Raw genomic sequence first — 23,861 nt, 5'->3', positions numbered from 1 at the left:
TTTGATGAAGGGCCGTAGAAAAATTCCTTAGTTGAAAGGAGAATGGTAAATGTTGACTCTGTTAAAGTATAGATGTTATTACTGCAATGCATTGTAAGATTACCCGTGGTAAGATGACAAAAAATATGGAAATTGGAAGAACAAGCCTTTCTGGGTGTTTAAGACATATGGTGCCTTCAGGAGTAGGAATTACATTTCATTCCTGCTAAGCTTGAACTCTAGAGATGTTCTAACTTCCTATATACTATACATCAACTCTGAGGTATGCAGAATCATCTCTAAATGCTGTAGCAACTCACCTGAGATATGCATTTGCCTTCCTGCAAGAGAACTATAGTATTATGAACATCAGCAGTCTTTCAGAAACATATCCTCGATAAAAAATACACAAAACCACTCAAAAAGAGTTCTCTCAGAAATTCAGACATAACACAGCTTTGTTGCTATTTAAAAAGCTCTGGAATTTGACTTTTCTTTACAGAAAAGCTATGTGTGAAGAAAATGCACGTGGGGGGGAAGTGAAACCAAAACAAATTTATGAATAATGAAGATAACGAGTTTGTATATTTTTTTTTTAAATGAACTCTCATTTAGTGGCTACTGTGAGACAGATGGAGTATTTACAGTTATTTATCTCAAAGTTTTCTCCTTCTCTGTTATCTCGTTTACTATTACTATTTGCTACAGTGTGAAGCCTCTTAGATAAATTAATATGGACTGCTGGCAGCTGCCTGTAGATAAAGAGCTATCTTATAATTACTGCAGTACCATTTTAGCTGCTACTAGATTTCACTTCTGTCATCGTCTCCATATCTGATACAGAGCAGCTAATGAGAAATGTTTAAACCAGACTTTGAAAGAATCATTTGCTCCAGTGTTTGTGCACACCGATGTTGGGAATTTATCAGTACTAACATTGTACTCTTCTTATCCATTTGTAATAGGCTTTTTTCTTTTGGCATTTCCTTATGGGAAAGCAAAACATTATTAAAGGCTATTTATTGAAAATTTCTTCATACACAAATCTGGTAGGGTCCAATTTCCTGTCTGTATTTGGCTTTTGACAGAGTGGTTCTCCTCAAATTTATGTAAGTAGGAAAGTCTTGACCTAGTTAGTGACTGAAATTTAGCTTTAAACCAGCATGTTTTACTCCTCTTTCTGCCTTTGATGTTATTTCTGTCCCAAAAAGGCTATTCACCATAATCTGACAAATCTAATTTTTAAAGATACTGGTTAATAGACATTTAAACACTTGTTTAAACACTTTCCAGGTTGATTTTAGGCTTAGAGGACCTTGTGTTGCTGTATTGCCCACTGAGGCAAGTGGAAAGAGAACTACATTTTTCCTGCTGTCAGACTTGGATCAGAACTTGTTTGTACAGCTATTTTACCAAATGTCCAATACGTACAAGCAGAAAGTGTCCCATGTTGCCAGTAGAGATAGATAATGTTAGGAACAGTGATGTACATGTAAGGCTAGGAGTTGCAGGTCCCTGCGTTACAGCTCTAATCCCCAATTCAGGCGCTCTGTGCGTTTGGATGGTTCCTCCACCTCTCTGCTTCAGATATAGCCATCTGTAAAACAAAACTCTTCACAATGTGCCTGCTTAGAGTGATTTTTTTTGATATTTGGATTTGTTTTGTCCTGGAGTTACCCATCTTCCCAGTCCTTTTGTGGCCTTTGGAAGAGAACCCAGCTCTCGTCTTGGAGCTTGTCCTCTGTAGGTCATCTCATAGTTGGGTCTGTCACCAGGCTGGGGACGGCAGCCGTGGCTGGCTGTGGTCACCTCAGCAAGTTAAGTTTTGTTTGACACCTGCAATTCCACTCTCTTCGTAAAACATCAACAGAGGCGCCGAGCGGCCAGACAGCTTTCACGAAGCACAGCACTATTTATTTCAGGAACAAAAAGTGTCAGGGGAGCAAACCTGTCATTTAAAAAAAAAAAAAAAAAAGAAAAGGCAGTAGAAAGCCTGCACAAATGCTGAACGAAGGGGATATTATGTATCGTAGGCTTTGGCAGATATATTAGTGCAGCGATATCAGTTCTTTGTTCCGACCTGGCTTGCCTTCACCTGGCTGCTCTTGGATCCAGTGAAAGTGACTTCTCTTTATCAGGCTGAGTCACTCTGTCTTTCCCAGTTCTGTGTCTGGTAGACCACTTCAGCCGGACGAAACCAGGATATGCTTTTTCCAGCCCCACCAAGTGTGACACAAACACAGTTAGCTTTTGCCTCTGTTTCACCTCTTTACAAGTAGATATAGTCAACACTTAAGTGCAAGGGTCTCTGAATATTCCCAACACATACGGCTTCTGACCCATTCTCCCGTTCAGTGGTTCTAAGGTTCACCTCTGTCATTTCTGTGCTGTTAGTATTAGTGGCAACACACCCAAAAAGCTTCTGTTGAGGGGTTAGTGCAGTCGTGGTGCGCTTTATGGTCTTGTAGGGAAGTGATTGTAAAGAAGCCTGTAGGTTGCCGGTTCTTAAATATCTTTAGTATCTGGTAGAGGCGTTTACCATGTGCCAAAAGATTCCCATTTTCATTTAATATTTCTTCATAAAATAACAGCTATGGTATTATGAACCTCTTTCTAGGTGAATGGGTGGAAAAGTTTTCTACTTCAGCTGTCATCCTGAATATCAGGAGAGGGAAGTAATGCAGACAGGGAACACAGCAGCCTCATGCCATCTCAGTGATTTCCAGGGTCATTATGCTTGTGGATAAAACTGCCTCTGTGCTGTGCAAGGAGGGCCCATATTGCTGTATAGCCCAGACTGATAATGAAGCCACTTCAAAAGAAGTGTGATCTGTGCAGCACGTTCAGACCATTGATTGGGTAGAATCAATCACAGCACAAACAGTGGAGAGCACGAACATAAAATTCTTGGCAGGATAAAGCTTAAAGCAGAAAGATTTGTTCCGTAGAGGTTGTCAAGCTAGCCACGTGGATTTTGAAGGTTCAGTGTATGTTTTTATTCTCTTAGTTTTCTAAATCAAAGTAAATCATTCCCATTCCTTAGCGTTTATAACAAACACGCTGTTCATAACATTTGAATATTCCCATGCTGCCTTTCACAACTGCTGTAATGACTGTGTATGTGTTTAGCTTCTGTAATCTTTCTTGTCCATTGATCTCTCCAGCCCTAAAGACAATTTTTTCTTCACTGAAGATCTTCCACTTAGTAATAAGCTTATAATTGAATACCATTTTTCAGATAAAATCACTCCAGATTCTCAAGAGTTTCTTTGCACTGTGGTGCTTCAGTGCACACATCAGAGTTGTGTTTGGGTTTGGTTGGTTTGGTGTTTTTTTTCTGCTGTATCAGATCACAAATGCCTATCTAATTTATTGTCTGCTGTTATGTCTTTCAACATTGCTATAAGCCCATTTTTCAAGTACTGCAAATTATTTCCCCCCTACTTAATGAACGTTGTTAACCTGGATAAGTGTCATCCTTGTTCACATTTCAGATCTTCCTGTGTCCCTTTGTATCATGTCTTTATACTGCCTTAGGCCTGCAGCATCTCTTAGTTTAATATCTTCTAGCAAGTTTCAAGGGTGCACTGTTTTCTCATAATCCTCATTTTCCAAGTTGCACTGTAAATATATGGGGAGACTTCTGCTGACTGCAAGAACTTTGGAACTGTTGTTATATTAAAAACAAGCAAACAAAACTCTTCCATGTTGTACCTCACCACACATTACATATCTTCATTTTTTTCAGCATGCACTGAGGCAGTCATGATCGTCTTTGTTTGGATTCCTCCCTCCCATCTTCAGTTCCTTTGCAAGCTGGATGTTGTTAACTGTGGAGAAGTTTGTGCAATGCATAGCTAAAGTATAGCTGTTGCTGTGCTAAAACCCAGATGTGTTCCATCTGCAGCAGTGGTGAGAATACATCTAGAAGTGCAGGAGCTTTAAAGTAGAAGTCTGTAGCTGGAACAGGCATAGCTGAAGTAGCAATGAGATCTACATGGATGTAGAACCAAATGACACCAGTGTTACTAGACAGATGCCCATCTCACTGCAACCTAGCAATCTGCTATGGGTCTTTTATCCCCCACAAGCTGTTACTGCTGAGCACCAGCTGAGTTCTTCGCTTTCCTTATTCTGTCTGCCTTTTCAGCGGAAGATTTGTGGTTACTGGAGAGAAATAGATGAGTGATGGATTGTGCTGGAGCATGGATCCCAAACACCTCAAGGATACCATAGATGAAGAGGGCCCATTGCCATCAGCTCGACTTTTAGCCAGAGGCTCCACTGTTGTAGGGAAGGGGAGGGAAGTCCCTCAAGTGACAGAGCTCAGACTCTCAGCTTGGTTAGCTCAAATGCAAAGAGGGCAGGACAGTGAGGAAGGACTGGATTCAGAGTTCATCCAGAGCCTTCTGAAAACCCATAGGCATATCAGCCCCAAGATTTAATAGGGTCTCTGTAATTGACAGTCTTGTTTGCTTTCTTTATTGATATTAGTGTCATGAAAGATCAGAATATCTCCCAGCAGTAACTTGGAGGCTGCTGCAGTGGTAAAGGATAATGTCATATATCGCTCTGAAAGTAAGATAGATGTTCAAAGGTAAAAGTGTTTCGCTGAAAGTTCCAATTCCTTGATTTTGGGAGTAGATAACAGGTGTCCTTTGGGTTTCATGTGTAATTCTTTCTGCTTCAGATTAGGTGGTTCGGGTTTTAAACTTACAATGCCTGCCTTTCCATGTGCCTGGAGCAGTTTTACTTAGGACAGTGTCTTCTGCCCTCAGTGACCAAGAATTGTTGCAACTTTACCACATCTATCGCTGTTTTATTACAGTTTATGCTCTTTTATCTCCTTACTTTCTTTTGGTCTTTCTCTTGCTATGCCTTCCTCTCACTGCTATTCTCCACTCATTGTTCACATTTTCCAATTTACTTTTCTTTAACTGTAACTGAGTAGGAGGTTAATTTTTGTGGGATTAAAATGGAACCATTCATGTACTTGAGACAAAGCATATGCATAGCTCTTAGATCAAAGAGTGAGCTTTCAGCACCAATGAAGGATTAGGCCCTTGTTTTCCAGAACTCTTCTCCCTAAGAAACTATAGAAGGAGGGATGCTAACTGTAATTTGCAGTATATTCATTGTCCGCAGCAAAAATTGGCAAATGAATTAACAGTGAAGTTTCGATCCCCATTAGAGCTGTATCTGTAGCTGCTGAAGTCAGTGGAAACATTCCTATCGACTCCTATAATGATAACCAGTATTTGTGATTTTTCTATTTTAATTTTTTTTTACTGTGCTGTCTTTGTAAATGAGAAATTGGTATCAGTCTCCTGCATCCATTTCTCAATAATAGCTCCCCTCCTGCAGAATGATGACCACTTGTATTGTACAACTCTGAAAGCACGGTTTCCAAGGGCTAGGTTTTGCAATGCTAAAAGGTTGCAAAAGGAAACACTGGCATGGCCTGATACAACCCACTATGAGCTGCACTTGTGAATTGTTGAGGCTGTTGCTGTTGGTTTACGTTCTTCAAGTGATAAATTGGGTGGGTGGTAAGAGAAAAAACATCAGAAATAGGAAGCTTATCCACGGCTTATACTTGTATTATCTTGCAAAATAATTTTATTTTATTGATATTGTATGCTTTAGAATGTCTCTTTCCTTCAGCTTTCCATGCAAATGGCAAAACAGATCAACCAGAGCTCAGCCTCTTGGTACAGAAAATGATTTTGAAAAGCATTTTGCTAACTATCTTCATATGTCATTATAGTACAGACATACATACTGAGCAAAAGCACTTTTAAATTTCAAGCTAAAGCATTTGTTCAGCTAAAGACTAAAAGGCCTTCTGTAATTTCAGGAGTACAGCATTTTTTATTCATAAGGGATCAAGACATGAAGTGTAGCTTCTATTTTTATGCCATAATTGCATTAAGTTTGTAGAAAGCAAACATTGTAATATGTAGTGCTAAATCAAATTAGTGATGGATAAGAGACTGGAATAATATACCAAGTTCAGGCACCCGTCTGACATTGTGTTCTTCTCTGATGTTAATTATTTGCTGCTTCGAAGGTAGCCCAGGTTATTTTAAATCTTGTAGTTGTTATTCTTGGGTTATGTGGAAAGATAAGTTGATCATCTATATCAGCAAAATACTGTTTGAGAAAGGGGAGTAGAATTTTCATTTCCACCTCTTAAATAAAACCAAACTGATCAAAAGGGTCACTCGGCTATTTGTAATTTGAACTCTATCAGTCCTTCTGAGGAAGACGTATTGACTATCTGTTTGTTTCTCTGTGGGAATTTCAGGCAAGCTTGCAAATACTGAGGTCCTATCTGTTTAGTGTAGGCTGCTGACAGCACTTGAAGTCCCCATTACATTTTTACAGATCTTTTTGAGGGGAGGCCCTTCTCAACACTTTCCTGAATTCCTCTGAAGAATGGTGTGCTTTTTGTCAAATGGTTACTGTCCTTTATCTGAAAGATAGCTTGCTTCGGTGGCCATAGTTCTTTATCTCTCTCTCTCTCTATATATATAGTGCTTGTGAATTATATTGGGATCGCTCAGTATGGAAGTGACAGCACAGAATATTTTTAGCAGTAAAAGGCTGTGCTTGGAGGTATCTGGTTTGCTGAGGACAAGCAGCCCATCAGAATTGCTGCTGGTTCCCAAAGCACTTGCTAACATTTGTCTCTAGTGTGCCTTGGTCGCGCTGGCTGCTTCTCAGGCCCCAGCTGCCTGGTGCCTGCTTGTACGTCACCTTCTCCGATTCCTCCAGGGACAGCGTGAGATGCGGGAGGTCTGACTGCCACTGCTCCTGTCCCAGCTCAGCTTTGCAGGTCTGCAGCTGCCTTCCCTTTCACCAGCAAGAGGCAGCCAGCACCTCTGTGTGCTCTGGAGCAGGGGAGGCAGAGACCCATGTCTTCTGACTCCCCAACTCAGCTGCTCTCATCATCCCTGCCTCCAGCTGCAGGACCAGCTGATGTTCAAGGGAGAGCACATCCCAAATACTCCCTTGCTTGGCATTTTCCTTAATTAGTTACCTGTTTACCATCCAGGGAAATGAAGCCACAGATCTGAGGGCGATTGCAAAGTGTTTGCTTTTTGACCAAGCGGGGCCAAACCCAGGCTATGCAGTGGATTGCCAGCTAAGCAGAGAGCTAGTTTAAAGGTTAATCACACTTCAAAAACAGAGGGAGGGAGATGCATTACAATGTTTCATTGGGAAAATGTCAAAAGCCATTAGCTGCTGGCTGAAATATATGAAAGGGAGCAGCATTAACTCTGCTCTTCATTTTGTGTGGAGGTGAAATGAAGCATTTCACCATTTACCTTCGGGACTTAACATGCAACACGTTTTTAAGGTCAGTTCCTTTGTTATAGGAATTCTCAGTAGAAATATGAAATAAAATTTGTTTTCCTTTGCACATGCCCGTTCTCTTAAAACATACCATATCTTCTATTCACTTACATACGACATGAGTGTTGATAAATGTATGTACACACATATACACCTCCATGTAATGCATAAAACAGCTGTGTATTTCACCTGCACAATTTTATTTGTCAATGTGCTACATACGTAATGTCCACGTTCAGGGAATAGCTTGCCCGGAATAGTATCACCTGCCAGCTAAAACAGGTCGAAAGGAAGTATTCATACATTCCAACCTCCTGACCAGTTTCAACTACAGCTATTTTTAACTTGCCAGAGGATATTTCTTTCTTATCTTTCGCCATCCAAGAACACATACTTTCAAAAAACGAATGATTTCCCTTTTGGACCTGCATTTATTTTTATAGAACTAAAATTTGTCTGGCTTAAATATCCTAACTAACATAAATTTCTGCTGGACTAAAAATAAGTTTTATTTCTTTGGAAAGAGGGAAGTATGTAGCTTTTCAAGAGAGACAGACAGGGCTTACATCTGGCTGTGAGAAGGATCTACGTACTGGATTTCTAAGTCATGACCTTTGTGAATATGTTTTATTTACAAAAATGTTTTTATACTTAAATGCTCCACTGCTCCTACTTGGGGTGACCTGCATATTGCAGAGCTCTGTAAACTCATATTAAAATATCATTTCTACTGCCTGAGCCTGTTATTTCATCAGTGGCTGCTGTCCATAAACTGTGTGCATGTGACTGGGTCCCTGTGTGTGTATATCTCTTCCCTGACGTACTTTGTGACTTGACCTTTTGCTCTGGACACTGTCCTTCCCGTACACCCCTGTCTCTCGCCTCTGTGACAGGAGGCAGCGTGCAGATGCTACTTGGTGGGAACAGCTAGTTCCAGCTTTCCTGTGGTCTCGCTTGTCAGCTGTACCCACAGGCCAGCTTGCTCTGCCTTCCCCTTTATTCTACTTCTGCTTTGGATGTGCAGATGGAGTAGTCCTTTTTCTCAGCCTGGTTTTCCAGGCTTCCTGCTTGCTTCTGACAAAAACGTGGAAAGGGCATTCCGCAGTCATCCCTGCTGGCTCAGCCCACCATAGGGATGTGATTTGGTTTGGGTATGGGCATGTGCTGATATCTCTGTCAAATTAGAGGGATTGTGTGATGCAGAGTTCATGCTGCCTTTGTGCCAGCTGCGGGAAGGAGACAACAACCGATGCAGTAGAAGTGCCAGCTGGCCCCCACAGACACTACACATGAACACAGCATTTTAAATCTGATTCTGGGATCTCCTGTGCCACCAAACTCTGGCCTAAAATGTCTGCGATTTCTTAAGCAGGGCCATCCAGTCTAGCTCAGCTAAGCCTCCTTAAGCAAGCATGGTGTTTTATAAACAATATATCTTGAGAAACAGTCATTACCATACATCTTAATAACATGGCAGGCATTGGAGCATCTCCAGCAGCTTACAGCGACTAACTATGACAAATAAACGTCATGAGTGATGAAGCCAGAGAGCAGCATGCCTGAGCTGAGGGGTGCTTTCTTTGCCTGGTCAGGACGAGGGACCAGTCAGGGTTCCCGGGCTCCAGCTCAGTGCAATGTTTCAGTATATGCTCACCTTTAAGTATAAAGCGTTTTCCTTGCCAAAGCAATAGGGACATTTCATAGGTTTAAATCTCCTCATGTGTGTATAAGTGCTTCCACAGAATGATGTGAGTAATTCTGGATTATCTGTATCCAGGATGGTCCTTTACTGAAGGTAGTCATTAGTAAGCCAAAGCTCTGAGAGCAAAGGTGTTTACTTATCTGCCTTTTTTTAATATATAATTTGGCATTTAAAAGAAGACAAAAACAGCTATAAAGCACAGAGGAAGAACAGAAATCATACCAGATCATTTTACCATTGAAGGGTTACCACAGAGATGTACTATGAGAATGTGCTGAAAGATTTCCACTTCAATTCAGAGCGAGAAACAGAGCTAGTGAAATAATTACTGACAATTAGCAAATCAGCAAGGGGAGAGTATATTGTAGATAGCATTGCCATTTATAATTATCCATTGCAATCATTAATGACCTCTTTAAAAGGATTTCTGTTGTAAATCCCTCAAGAGGGTGGCACCAGAGAGTTCAGTGTTGCTAGCCTGCTTACCTTTCTCCTTTGAGAACATAACTATGTAAAACCATCGGGACAACATTGCATCTGCTTGGTGCTCTGTTCTTTCAGTGAAAGTGTAGTTTCCTTTGATTTACAAGTCTACTTTGTTTAACATTCTATATATATTTTTTAATAACACGTTAGTCTTTGAGTTTCTTAGTGTTGTCCTTCGGGCTGCTGCTTCAGCTCCGCAGTTGGTCACATCGTCCATCCGCCCTCAGGAACGGTGTCCCTTGTTTCGTGCTGTCATCTTTGTTTTCTTGTTGACCTATGTGATAATGAAGTGAGTGCTTCACAGTGTTTGCAATTGGTGTATTTTAATCTTGGATTGACTTAATCTTGGATTGAGTGGTTTGCATTTTTCCTCAGCTTTTAAGGTGACGACTAATTAATGTCATTGTCTTCAGAACCAAGTCTCAGGAAGGCTGAGTTGGTTCAAGTGCATTTGTGCAAACCTCTTTTAAAATTGAAACTATCCTCATTGCTGAGAGGAAAAATCCAGGAGGTTGCTGGCTGGTCTCACAGGAAGAGACTGTGGCCCTTCTTTTAGTGAAGTGCTTTGGCAGGGCACGGATGTCAAATCCATTTCATCCCCCTGAAACTCAGAGCAATGAGGCCATGGCTGGGCCCATCCTGGATTGCTACTTCAGCCACTTGAGTTTGTGGCCATTTCGGGCTCCTACAGGCCACTGCCCGTAAGCCCCACTCCCCTCTGACAGCCTGTAAACGTCTCCATACGCCTGTTTTATTTTTGCTGTGCTGTTTCTATTTATTGATGATCAAAACCGTAAGTGCTGGCTTGGCATGGTGGCAATATGCGTGTTTTTGTTTGCTTGAAAGCCCAGCGTAAGCTCGTGAGTCGGGGAGCGAGGCCCTGGGGCTGCAGCACAGTCTCACTGGCTGGTTTTTAAGCTGTTGAATAAAAGAGGGTCAAGAACCAGGCCCTTGACCGGAGGCCGGGATGTGTTTGCTCACATCTCTACCATGTAGGGCTTGCAGATTGGTCTGGAAAAGAGCTCGTTGAAGCAGTCTAAAATGAAACTTGGAAGCAGAATGAAAATTTTTTCTTGTGAATAACCAGAGGGCCGCTCCTCAGCCTCACTACCAGCCCGTCTTTTATTTATATGCAGCCCTACACATGCAAGACATTTGTTTCCTCAGTCTTGGTTTTCAGAAACATTTTAGAGATTATTCATTTTTATAGATTAGTCCTTGAATTCTTTGAAGATCAGCTTGGTAGTCTGACAGCTGCTAGGTGTCTCGAAACACTGCAAGGGGACAGCGTTTTGCTGTCAGTCATTTGGTTTTGGAGGCAGAGAGCTGTGAAGGCACCCAGTGAGTGGGATTCTTCAAAAATAAATATCCTTCGCTGTATGCTGCAGGAAATAACCACATCTGCTGTGATACAAGTGAGTGTAGTACAGATGCCTACACGTAACTATTTTCTGTGGGTTGTTTTTAAGAGTTGGTGCAAAGAGATTATTTTTTGCTACAATTCTTTCTTAAAGCTAGATAATTATGTTTAATTAGCTAGGGGTTCATCCATGCTAAGCTAGATGTTTTCATTTTTGAGAATTTTGTAGGGATGTATTTTTTAAAATTACATTTCAGGAAAAGCTATGATTTATTTTTTTTTATAGCTGCACTTTTTAAAAATACAAATGAGTGAAAAAGCTAATTTCTCAACATGTAGTGCTAAGCTGTCTAGCAGCTCTAGTATGTTCTGTTAAGCTAAAGGCATATTTTTAGCCTGATTCTCTGTTGTGCATGTTGTCGTAACAGGTGCTTGATTTTCTTTGTTTATAGATGAGGTATTGTCTGAAAACTTCTTGGACTACAAGAACCGTGGCGTCAATGGCTCTCACCGTGGTCAGATTATCTGGAAGATTGATGCCAGCTCTTACTTTGTGGAGCGTAAGTATTTTTTGAATCCTTCTGGGGTATAATTCGGTTACTGCACAAAGATAATTGAGCTGCTTAAGTTGTTCTTACGATGTTTTTATGCCCAGTATGTCCTTTAGAAAAGGCCAAAAATGTTACCAAAATCTTCAAATGTATTGAGAGGAACTGAAACATTTTATGGAGTAGGAAACCACAGTTTCTGCAAAAAATAACTTTTGTGGACATTGACTTATTTACATATTATTGTTTTTATACAGTTATGAATTAGTGTTTTAGTCCATTTGCTGTTATTTGGACTATATCTTTAGTAATAAACTGCATTAACTTTAATAGGGTATTAAGGAAAAGAGGAACTCAGGGGCATCATCTCACTCCAGGAAGATTCACACTGACTTTTAATTGTAAAACTTCATGGTGCCTCCAGCTTCCACCAGTTTCAGGTGGAGTCAGTGGTAAAAACGGTCAAGTTCTGATCATCATCTAGACTGATAAAAGTGTAAAAATACTGATTTCAAATGTATTGTTCCTTATATTCCTTGATAATTCTGTGATTCTGTGATCTATTATATTCATATATTACTCAGGGCATCTGATGCAGTGCAGTGTAACTCTTTTCCACCCTCTTAGCAATCAAAATACAGAAATACTGAATTTGCTTCTGCAAAGTGCTGTGTACCTTGTACAGCTAGTTAACATTTCATCTTTGGAGAATAGAAATAGGGTACTCAAAAGACTGGGTTGAGATCCATAGCAAAACATCTATGGGGAAAGAGCTACACGTATCCTTAAGGAGGGGTTAAGCATGGAGAAGCCTAGCATGCAACAATTTCAGTTTTTCAATGTACTGAACGTTTCCAATGATCTACCTTAGCCTGCTGGGCAAAATTCAGAATTTTTGTAAAAGCATAGATAAATTGCATGATAGTCAGGTATATCTGTGTAAGACTGTCTGAATTTGAGAGCAAGCAAGGGAATCTTTGATATAACCCAAATTCTAAAGGATTTGGAAAGGGTATGAGTTATACTTGATTAGGTTAACCTATGAATTTGACTTAAAGTATCTGGTATCAGCAAGGATGCTATATGCAGACATTTTACATATACTCAGTCCTAGAAACAAGCTATCTCTTTACTGTATAAAGCATCACTGATGGTCTGTAATTCCTAATGTTAAGTTAAATTGAGAATGTTGTTCTAAAGAATGAAGGGAGCTGCTGAAGTTTCTGCAGGACCTACAGGGTACTTATCTCGTGTTTTGAAAAATACATTTATGGGAAACTTTTTAATACATAAGAAGAATGGTTTTAGTTATCCTGGTTTGGAGGCAGAAATACATTACCAGATCTAACCTTTAAAGCAGACTCTACTTTGCAGCTGCTTCTTTGAGCTGTGGTTACTGATCCGTGAAACTGATCATGCTTTCTTTCAGCTATTATAGAAGAACATGGAGGAGGTATAAAATCCCAGAACTGGGTTTTGAAGAGGCTTTAGTACCTTGTTTTATTGAGGAAGGGGGGCAATGGACTGGGCTGCTGGTAGCTTTTTGGCCTAATCCACAATAGAAAAGAAAAAGGCAATGTGAGAAATGCTTAGGAGAAAGCCTCTTCAGGTGGGCCACATTTCATTAAGGGCTCAACTGCACAATGAATTATGTCATCTTAATAAGTTGCCCCTGTTAACTGAGACGTAGTAGCTGTTGTTAATTGGTTGCATGCACATTCTTCACTTGCCCTACTGTAAGAAAATGCAAGTTAGCAAAACATCCTTCACTGATGCTTAAAACTAAGTCGTACTACACCATAGTTGGGCAGCCCACACTTGATGAGTTGCTGCCTCTTGGTAATTTGTTATGCTGCAATCATTAGTTTGTGAATCTCAGCCCTGAGATTATGTACCAGTGCGCTCATCAAGAACAAATCATTGCCCTGTCCAGAATTAAAACAGGGGAAGATGAAGTAGGCAGTAGTAAATAACAGCACGTGTGGATACTCTTAGAGCCACTTGACTATTGAAGTGGGAAGTTAAAGCACTGAAAAATGTTGATGTATGTGAATTTTATATATTTAAAGGCATATTTGAAGGTTCCTGCTCATTGTTGAGACTTATCTATAAAAGTACACAGCTCTGCAGTTGATTAAATGTTATAATAAAACCTGCAGTGTCTGAAAACCTCATGTATTTTATATCCAAAGAGGATGGTGTAAACCACCTTCCTTCAGACTTTCATTTTTTGGACAGAGATCATATCTTCCTTTTATGTTGCCTAGCACACAATATGGTGACATTTGTAGGTATCAGAAAGATGCTGGTCATCAAAATCAAACTCGTCTAAGAAATCTGTTTTCTTTTTCTTGCCGCTCACTACAGAACTGAGAGAACCTGGAGGACAGGGCAAGGGTATGTTCAGTGGTAATGTGGTATAAGAATTGCCATGTTGGCCCAAAGGTAACCTGACCTGGTGTCCTGTCTCCAAAAATGGCCAATAGCACAGACTTGAGGAGGGTATAAAGGTAAGCAAGTGTTAGTGAGTCTTCTAGCTGGAATATTCTTAGGTACTGTTCATGTGTAGCTCAGGCACTTGCTGAGAATAGGTAGTCTTTTTCTTTAGTGGTTGTCAAGGCATATAATAGGTAGCTAAGACGTGGTAATTCATTTTCAAGGTATCCATATTGTTTTTCTGTGCATTATGTTATGCTTCCTTTAACTTGCTATTGATTGGAGTCTTGCTGATTATAGTAGTAATTCTCTATAAAACAGAGTAGCTCACTTGCGATGGCAGCCCTTAATTTCTGCTCTTGCTTTTACTGTAACTGTCTGTACCTTGGTGTCTGTTCACAACCCGAGTCAATATCAGCAATTTATCGACTACATAGGGATTCAGAAAACATTATGGCATACACTGCGGTGTTTCACCCATCATAGCTGGCAGGACCCACGATAACGGGAAAATCACAGTGTGGCCAAATAAAGAATCAGCCTTACATAGAGAATTTAAAGTTCCTGAGAACTTAAGGCACCCCATGCAGACTGGTTTCGTTCCTGTTCTTGAACTGTATAAAGGTTTAACATTTTTGGTGGTGCCATTGTGTGAGGCAAAATAGGCTTATTACTGAGGGACCATAGGGATCATCCTGTCTGACCTCAGAAGTCAACATTTTTCTTTTGCCAACAGTTAGACTTTAGGACTCCCCATGGGGTGTTTTTGTACCACATTTAAGGAAATTATCCTTATGCTGTGACCAGCCAGCCACTTGACATAAAGAGCTTAAAAAGACATTTTTGAACTTGTTTTTATGAGAGCTATATGAGGGAGCTTGAAAAATTGAAGGTGGTAAAGATTGGCTGATTTGCAACAGTGAAATTCCCATTAATATGTAAAAAGAAGCATTAGGAATGAGGTCAAGTAAATAAAGAGTTATTACTCGTTTTCTGTATTTTGAATCTGGAGGCATGTAAAATGTGTTTGGGAGCATTTTGTTCAAAAGCCTTTATGTTCCCCAATTAGTTACCCTTTCTTTCTTGCATTTCTGAAAATAAACGAGCAAATGAAAAACGGTGCTCTAACTATGTAACCTGTAGTCATTATACATAAAACCACTGTTTAGGTACTTAACAGAATACTGGAATCTGATCACTGTGGATAGTAATTTGCCTGCACTGGTCTGGAACCTGGAATAGGAGTGAGTAAAGGCAAAAGTGGCTGGCAGTTATTTTCTTTGTGGTGGCCGGTTGTCACAACAGGTATCTTCTGCTGGACACAGCTGTAATAATAATTACTGGCAAAAGCCATCAACCAGGAGGACCACATTAGGCAGAAATCATAGAATCATAGAATGGTTTAGGTTGGAAGGGACCTCGAAGATCAACGAGTTCCAACCCCCCTGCCATAGGCAGGGACACCTCCCACTAGACCAGGTTGCCCAAGGCCACGTCCAGCCTGGCCTTGAACACCTTCAGGGATGGGGCCTCAACAACCTCTCTGGGCAACCTGTCCCAGTGCCTTACCACCCTCAAAGTGAAAAACTTCTTCCTAATGTTCAATCTGAACCTGCCCTCTTCCAGTTTAAAGCCATTCCCCCTCGTCCTATCACTACATGCCCTAGTAAAAAGTCCTTCCCCAGCTCTCCTGTAGGCCCCCTTTAGGTACTGGAAGGCCGCAATAAGATCTCCCCGGAGCCTTCTCTTCTCCAGGCTGAACAGCCCCAACTCTTTCAGCCTCTCCTCATAGGAGAGGAGCTCCAGCCTTCGGATCATCCTTGTGGCCCTCCTCTGGATGCGCTCCAGCAGGTCCATGTCCTTCTTATGTTGGGGACTCCAGAGCTGGATGCAGTACTCCAGGTGGGGTCTCATGAGAGTGGAGTAGAGGGGCAGAGTCACCTCCTTTGACCTGCTGGCCACACTTCTTTTGATGCAGCCCAGGATACGGTTGGCCTTCTGGGCTGCGATCGCACATTGCTGGCTCATGTTGAGCATGTTGAAACTGTGCATGTGCTGCCGCTATGGCAAGAAGAAATGAGCAGTATTGTGAGAGATTTGTATAAGTGCATCTGGAGCGGACAACACAAAGGAAAGTATGGCAAGAAACTGAAACCATCTTTTGTGTTAACTGCACTTCTTGTACTTTTGTAGAACTGAAATTCTGCAATTTCAGGTGCTTCTCTGTTGTTTAAGCTATACTTCCACAGTATGCTCAGTGGGATGCCAAATCTGAGTCATTAAGGGTTGCTTTTTCGGGTATATTAAAATGTCGCTAGGTTAAGAAAATGCTTTTTGTGTGGTAGGTCAATAACAATGCAAAATAGCTTTCACTTTTCAGAACATGTGTCTGTATTTTGGGGGTATTTGAGCAAGATACATGTTGCTTTTGAATTTGCTGATAGCCTGGTTTAAGACCATCTAGAGAGCCTTCTCTCTTTTTAAAACAAAGATAATTTCTTAACACATACCCATCCAGCATTTTCAGATACCACAGCCATTTAAAGGTTATGTTTGTTCTATCGTGAGCTACTTTTTCACCTTGAAAAGGACTAATATTTTTCCCAGAGAAGCCTATGCCTTTCCACTTTGCATGTCACAAACTTGCAATATAATGTTGCCAGTCACAAACTTGCAAGGTAATGTTGCCAGACAGATATGTAATTGGTGTGAGCCAGAGAGGGAATTGCTTCCAAATTACAGCATGAAGGCCGGCAGAACAGATCTCATCTCCTATTAATACCCAGCAAACACAAAAAGCCTTAACAGCTGCAGAGGCAATGTTGCACTATAGCCAGCTTTGCATTTCTGCAGACGTCTAGCAATTTGGGGTTTTATGACAGCCAGTGATAAATGGTAATCATCCACTATAACCATGAAATGGTTGGGGTTTGGGGAGAGGAAGGAGGAGGGAAGAGAGGCTATGTGCCACTAGGGATGTATACTTTGTGTTAAGGCTTGGAGGGCACTGCAGTGAAAGAACCAGCCTGTAATGGGTTTTCCGGGAAAGTAAACACGCTCTGCTTCACTGCAGTTTCTGGCACACTTTTTTTGGCTTATACAGCAATACAGAGGGAGAGAGTGTGTTAGAGACCATTTCACTGAGGTGTGATGCAGCATCATCCTGTAAGCACAGTATCAAACTAGCATATCCTTAAAATGATGAGAAAAGTTTTGACACTATTCAGAATTGCACTAAAGATAGCAAAATACTGGGGACCCTGCTAACTACTGGCCTTTCTGTAGATTGTTTTACTGCCTGGCAAGGAAACCATTTCCAAGTGTTAACCAGTCATCTGTGTGACACTTTTATGTGGAAGCATATGCAGCAGTTGTTTGTTTAAATTTGTTGTTGTTGCTGCATTTTTTTTGAATAGCAAAGATGGTTGATAGGCCTTGCAGAGAGCAGAAATTATAGTTATTTATTCCTATTGACTAGCAGGGAAATAATGGTTAAAAAAGCATGCAACTAAAGTCAGAGGTCTGAGGGGTCCTAGTACATCTGCAAGTAGAAGGCATATGTTCTAGGTTGTGGTCAATATGTGCCATATATGTGTGCATTTATGGCATATGTATAGAAATGTTCTCAAAACTGACAATCAATCAGCCCTTTCATCTGGGGCTCTCTCTAGAAAAATGTATCTTTCGCGTTGCTTTAGGTAGCTGATATAAAGGCCACTTTCAAACTACAAATAATTGAAGGATGTTGTAGCCTGAAATGTTTCCAAACAAATGAGGCATAGTTATATCAACAAAAGCTTTAATGAAGCTGAAGTATTTGCAAAGTTTTCCTTTTTCTGGACGGGTTGTTGACAAGTCCAGCCCACTAAAATAATTTCCTGTCTCCATTTTCATTACCCCAATGTCTCTCAAATCACATGCACTTCACTTTATGAAAGAGTGCCTGAGGGGAGAAAATAGAGATAAGGCTGTTGAAGTCCATCCTGCTGTACCTTTAAGCAAATTAGAATATGCTGCATGACTTTAACCTTCAGGAGTCCACAGATGGTAAAAACTGGAGCAGCACAGAAGCATCTTCAACAGTGTGAAAACTATTTAGCAGAATGGTTAAAGGTGCCAGAGCCAAACCAGATATGAAGCAATAAGAGAGACTTGTGCCCCAAAAGGTGCATCTACTGCTTGTCTGTCTCTCAATCATAGAATCATAGGGTTGGAAGAGACCTCTGGAGATCATCTAGTCCAACCCCCCTGCCAGAGCAGGGACACCTTAGAGCAGGTTGCACAGGAACGCGTCCAGGTGGGTTTTGAATGTCTCCAGAGATGGAGACTCCACCACCTCCCTGGGCAGCCTGTTCCAGTGCTCTACCACCCTCAAGGTAAAGAAGTTCCTCCTCATGTTTAGGTGGAACTTCCTATACTCAAGTTTGTGCCCATTACCTCTTGTCCTGTCACTGGGCACCACCGAAAAGAGCCTGGCCCCATCCTCCTGGCACCCACCCTTTAAGTATTTAGAAGCATGGATCAGGTCCCTGCTCAACCGTCTTTTTTCCAGACTAAAGAGACCCAATTCCCTCAGTCTTTCTTCATAAGAGAGGTGTTCCAGTCCCCTAATCATCTTGGTAGCCCTATGCTGCACCCTCTCCAGCAGTTCCCTGTCCTTCTTGAGCTGGGGAGCCCAGAACTGGACACAGTACTCCAGGTGCAGCCTCACCAAGGCAGAGTAGAGGGGAAGGATGACCTCCCTTGACCTGCTGGCCACACTCTTCTTGATGCACCCCAGGATGCCATTGGCCTTCTTGACCACAAGGGCACCTTGCTGGCTCATGGTCATCCTCTTGTCCACCAGGACTCACAAGGAAGACATACCATAGTTTTGAGGTTCTTTCCCTTCATCGCCTTGCACATGTAGTAGTCTTATTGATGCTTTTTGGTTATCTTCCACCCTATGCACAGTTTTTACATTCCTCCTTCTTTTCCTCATCCTGGTAGTCTTATAGGAGTTTAATATTCATATTTGAGCCAGGCTTAGCTTTGGGAAGAGGAGCACAGTCTGAGCCTGGTTTCCCAGTTCGGGGCTGTTGAGGTACCTCAAGAACCCTTTGCTTTGGATCCTTTGATCAGCCCTTTAATGTTTGCTGTTGTTGCATTTCCTGTTAGTTTTTCTCTTACAAAGTCTTTCTGTGCCAACATTCTAGGCAGCAGCCTATCATAAATGGAGACATAGGTCAATCCACACAAGACATTAGACAGCTATTTCTCAGCTTCCTGCATGGTTGCACTGTGGTAGCTTAACTGAGAGACTTGTCTGTGAATCAGATTTTTCTCTTTCTCTCCCTTTCCACAACTTGTTTTGACACTTGGACATATTTTGTTTGTGCTGTGAAGATCAGGGCTGTTTGTTTATTTGTTCCCACACAGGGAAGAAGATGCTTGTGTTGCAGCATGCATGCTTGGTGACACCATGCTGGGACAGCCTGGCTGGTCCCCACACTACCTGCTCTCCACTTTTCATGGCAGTGCTTAAAGAAATTATGAAATTTCTTCTTGCACAAATCTGATATTGAAGTGAGAGCTCTGATAGGTTTATAATCGGAGTTTCAGAAAGCTCTCTCAAGGTGAACCAGAAAGCTTTAAAGGAGAAAATAATGCCTGATCTTAGGCACGCTGAAGTTTTTCTTCACTAAGCCATAGTTCCCAGTCACAGAGACCACAATTTAAGTGGTCTGCTGTCTCAGATACTTAACCCTAAACAAGCATAGACATTGTATTACTGCATCAGAGACTGGACATGATCCAATTCCCTAGGCAATGGTCAAGAAGTTGTGGGAGCATTTAACTGAAGTTTTAGTGCTAATTACACTGAGCCTTGGGGCATTTGGGACCTAGTTTGAATGCACAGTTCTATTCTTGTTTGTTAACTTTCAGATATTTATTAGTTGCTTTTTTTTTATTACAGTACTGTGTAATGTCTCCCGTGAAGACTAGATCTGCTTTTCCATGTACTAAGATAGTTTCTATCCTAAAGAGCTAAGGCGAGATTTTTGCAGGTATAAGTTCAATGCAAATGTTTGAGAGCTAGTCTTCAAAGCTGAGTTAGGGAAGGCAGATTAAAAGGTGAGAGGTGGAAACGGAAGCACAGAGTGAAGAAGTAACTTGCCAATGCATGGGTACAACTGCAGATAAGACTTCAGTTTCCATATTCCCGGCTTAGTGTCTCATCTGGTAAGTTTAGGCCACCTCTAGTCTGTTTGCAGTCTGAGCTATTGGAAATTACTTAAAAGTTGTACCCTGAAAATAAATGTGCCCTGCTGCATGATACATCCCTCTTCCTTTTTGTTCTTTAAGGAACAGAGTTTCTGAAAGCTCTTCTGCTGGAAAAAGGGGAGAGGTTTGGGTAGGGCTGTTATAGCTTTATGAAAGTTGGAATGAGCCTCAGAAAAGGTGGTAATAAAGGAAACAGGACTTTTCCTCTTTTCTATTTCAATTTTTATTTTTTGACTAGCTGTGGACATGCTGGATCTGCTTGTTGTTTTCTTTCCCAGGTGTTGTCAGGTCAAGGGACAGCAGTAGCGTCCCTTGCAGTCCAACAGCCCAACTCTTGCTTGGCTTATCCTCTACCTAGGAAAGACAAAGATTTATGGAGTCATCTCACTGGCTGAACTGAAGAGTGGTGCAATTGCTTCCAGCCTTGTTATTCCCCTTCGGCTAGGCTGGTCTCACATATGGAAGCAGAAGGGCGCTGTTGTGACAGTGCTGCTGGGTGACTTACCCCATGTTCCGAACACACAGACCATAGGGTCTGACCCTATGGTCAACCTCCAGCTTCGCCTGGTGTCCTATGTCCCACAGTGGCACCTGGTGAGGATGCCTGGCCCCCAGGTCAGATGCAAGCTAGTGCCAAGTGGCACCTGAGGCACCAGATGTGCCTCCTGTTGTGAGATGTGACATCATGATATTTTGTGTCTTGGGATGAAGATGCTTGACAAGATGGGGGAAAAAATATCACAGCTGTCTGCTGTTCTCTTCTTCATTTATCATATTCTTTTCTTCGTCCCCATTATCGTCTTTTTTTTTTGCACACGTCTGCTCAATTCCTAATTTGACTAAGGCTCCTAACTTGGGAGATTTGGGAGGACACAGAAAATTGCGACTGTTTTTTTGGGTGACACTGGCCTTCTTTCAGGCTTGTTTGATCTTAAGGTAAGGGGAAAGTTGACAAAGAGTTCACTCTTTCCAAGCAAGAGCTTGTTGCTTAGCACCCTTCACAGGAAAAAGGTAAGGACCGGGGAGCAGCCAGTAGCACTGCCACTGCGAGGAGATTGAAAGAGGCTATGTGGTCCTTATAGCAGTTCCCACTTGAATGTGTCAGGAGCTGGGAACGTGTGGCTTTCCATGCTCCAGCATTAAAATTTGTGGGAAGCTGTAATTTCTGATCTGGTCTGCACTGCTCCCTCTTCTCCAGATCCCATTGAAGATATCAGATGGGGCCTACATACTTCAGCACTTCTGGAGTCACTTATTGATCATGCAGTTGTTCCCCAGGATAGAATCATAGAATCATAGAATTAGTGAGGTTGGAAGAGACCTTTAAGATCATCAAGTCCAACCGTTAACCTACCCTGATAAAAACACCACCACTTCTAAACCATGTCCCTAAGCACCTCATCTACCCTTTTCTTGAACACCTCCAGGGATGGTGAATCCACCACCTCTCTGGGCAGCCTATTCCAATGTTTAATAACCCTTTCAGTGCAAAAATGCTTCCTAATATCCAATCTAAACCTGCCCTGACATAACTTGAACCCGTTTCCTCTTGTCCTATCACTTGTCGCCAGGGAGAAGAGGTCAGCTCCCATCTCTCTAAAACCTCCTTTCAGGTAGTTGTAGAGGGTGATAAGGTCTCCCCTCAGCCTCCTCTTCTCCAGGCTAAACAACCCCAGATCCCTCAGTCGTTCCTCATAAGCTTTGTCCTCCAGACCCTTCACCAGCTTTGTAGCCCTTCTCTGGACACGCTCCAACACCTCAGTGTCCTTCTTATAGTGAGGGGCCCAAAACTGAACACAGTACTCGAGGTGAGGCCTCACCAGTGCCGAGTACAGGGGGATGATTACTTCCCTAGTCCGGCTCACCACACTATTCCTGATGCAGGCCAGGATGGTGTTGACCTTCTTGGCTGCCTGGGCACACTGCTGGCTCATGCTCAGCCGGCTGTCCACCAACACCCCCAGGTCGTTTTCTGCCAGGCAGCTTTCGAGCCACTCCGCCCCCAGTCTGTAGCGCTTCATGGGGTTGTTGTGACCCAAGTGCAGGACCCGACACTTGGCCTTGTTGAACCTCATACCATTGGCCTCAGCCCATCTGTCCAGCCTGTCCAGATCCCTCTGCAGAGCCAATCTACCCTCAAGCAGATCAACACGCCCCCCCTAGTTTAGTGTCGTCTGCGAACTTACTGAGGGTGCATTCGATCTCCTCATCCAGATCATTGATAAAGATATTAAAGAGAACGGGCCCCAGCACCGATCCCTGGGGGACACCACTTGTGACTGGACACCAACTGGATTTAACTCCATTTACCACCACTCTCTGGGTACGGCCATCCAGCCAGTTTTTTTACCCAGCGAAGAGTACACCTGTCCAGGCCATGAGCAGCCAGTTTCTCCAGGAGAATGCTATGGGAAACGGTGTCAAAAGCCTTGCAAAAATCCAGGTAGATAACATCCACAGCTTAAGAATAACTTAAGTAGAAGCCATCAGACCATTCTGTACCTGACAGTGTGCCATAGGGAATGGTGTATCTTCACTTTGGGTCTCGAGGGTTTTTAGGTGCCAAAGTTTGAAAATTCGGGTTCACATACATGGTCATTTTGCTCTTCCAGTCATGTCAGCAGTATCCTCAGACAGGTTGTACTTGCTTTATATTCAGAACTCCTGCACATGTAATGTGTTTTCTGCTTTAGCTTTGATATTACTCAGGATACTGTAGTGCACTTTATGCACTTGAGGAAATGAAGAGAAATTACTGAAATCCAGTAGTGTGGCTAGTAGCTGTATTTTTCTCATCTAACCTGGCATTTGATAAATGCATGAACAGATACCTGTTGTTTTGCTGATTTGAACTTTGGGTTTTAGTATTCTGCACAACGGGTGCTGAAGTCACTTAATTTATTTTAATGGATCAGTATGACTTAGATAATGTTGTTTTGTGATTGATAATCTTTCTACTATTGACAGTAAGAAATTACAGTGTCATCTTTGACTAACAAATCAGTCTTATCCACTGTTAAATGCTTCTGGAAAGTTTGTTTTGGATGATGCTGTCTAGGGATTTGGTGGAATCATCCTGGAAGATAGATCCCCTCTTTGCTCCATTGCAAAGGGGCCCCTATGCTCTCCGCTCGGATACTTCCACTGGGCATGTTTCTGAAGCTGCTGCAATTCAGGAAGAATTGCTTGCGTGCAGCCCGTGCATGCCACTGGGCCGAGCACCTTTTGTGTACAACCATAATACAGAGAGCCCAGGTGCAGACTTTGGCCCAAGTGTTTTTATCTTTGTAGAAAACCAGAAGACAAATGCAGTGGAAGTGGTAGGTAGCTGGGATTGGAAAGGTATTAGCACATGCATTGTAAGGTCATATTTACTCCAAAAGAGTGGTAAGGCCTTGTTTCAGTTATTTTCTTATTAAATACAAAACCAGTACCGTATTCAGGTTTTTATAATTAAGGATATAAGTTCAATTAATGGATGCAAAATTATTCAGGAGACAAGGAGGCTGTCTTGATGGTGCTGAGATCTGACACTGACAAACCTGAACATTTCTCATGGTGTGGAGGATAAGGGTCCCCAAGGACATGGGTCTCTGAGAAAAGGCTAAGTTGCATCAAGGGCTTGCCGAAGAGAGCAAACTCAGCAGGTGGTTTTATTGACCAAGGCCATCACTAGTTTAAAGGTCCTAAAGAACAGGTCAGTGTCAATAATTTACCATTTCTAATT

General features: G+C 42.0%; 1 protein-coding gene across 1 annotated transcript in view; it reads left to right on the top strand.

Annotated features, from left to right (window-relative positions):
* HECW1 (HECT, C2 and WW domain containing E3 ubiquitin protein ligase 1) overlaps nucleotides 1-23,861 on the top strand; it is a gene marked incomplete at its 5' end in the record, with an annotated part of 190,958 nt that overhangs the window by 14,015 nt on the left and 153,082 nt on the right. Inside the window, one exon of the mRNA XM_082499170.1 lies at nucleotides 11,339-11,446. Within this exon, the coding sequence (XP_082355296.1) occupies nucleotides 11,339-11,446 (108 nt within the window). The remainder of the gene's footprint in view (nucleotides 1-11,338; nucleotides 11,447-23,861) is intronic.

The sequence above is a fragment of the Vanellus vanellus genome (genome assembly GCF_965231255.1).
Source record: "Vanellus vanellus genome assembly, chromosome: 2".
In the NCBI taxonomy this organism is placed as follows: Eukaryota; Metazoa; Chordata; class Aves; order Charadriiformes; family Charadriidae; genus Vanellus; species Vanellus vanellus.
Note: the sequence above shows the minus strand (reverse complement) of the source record. Positions and strands in the feature narration are given on the sequence as shown.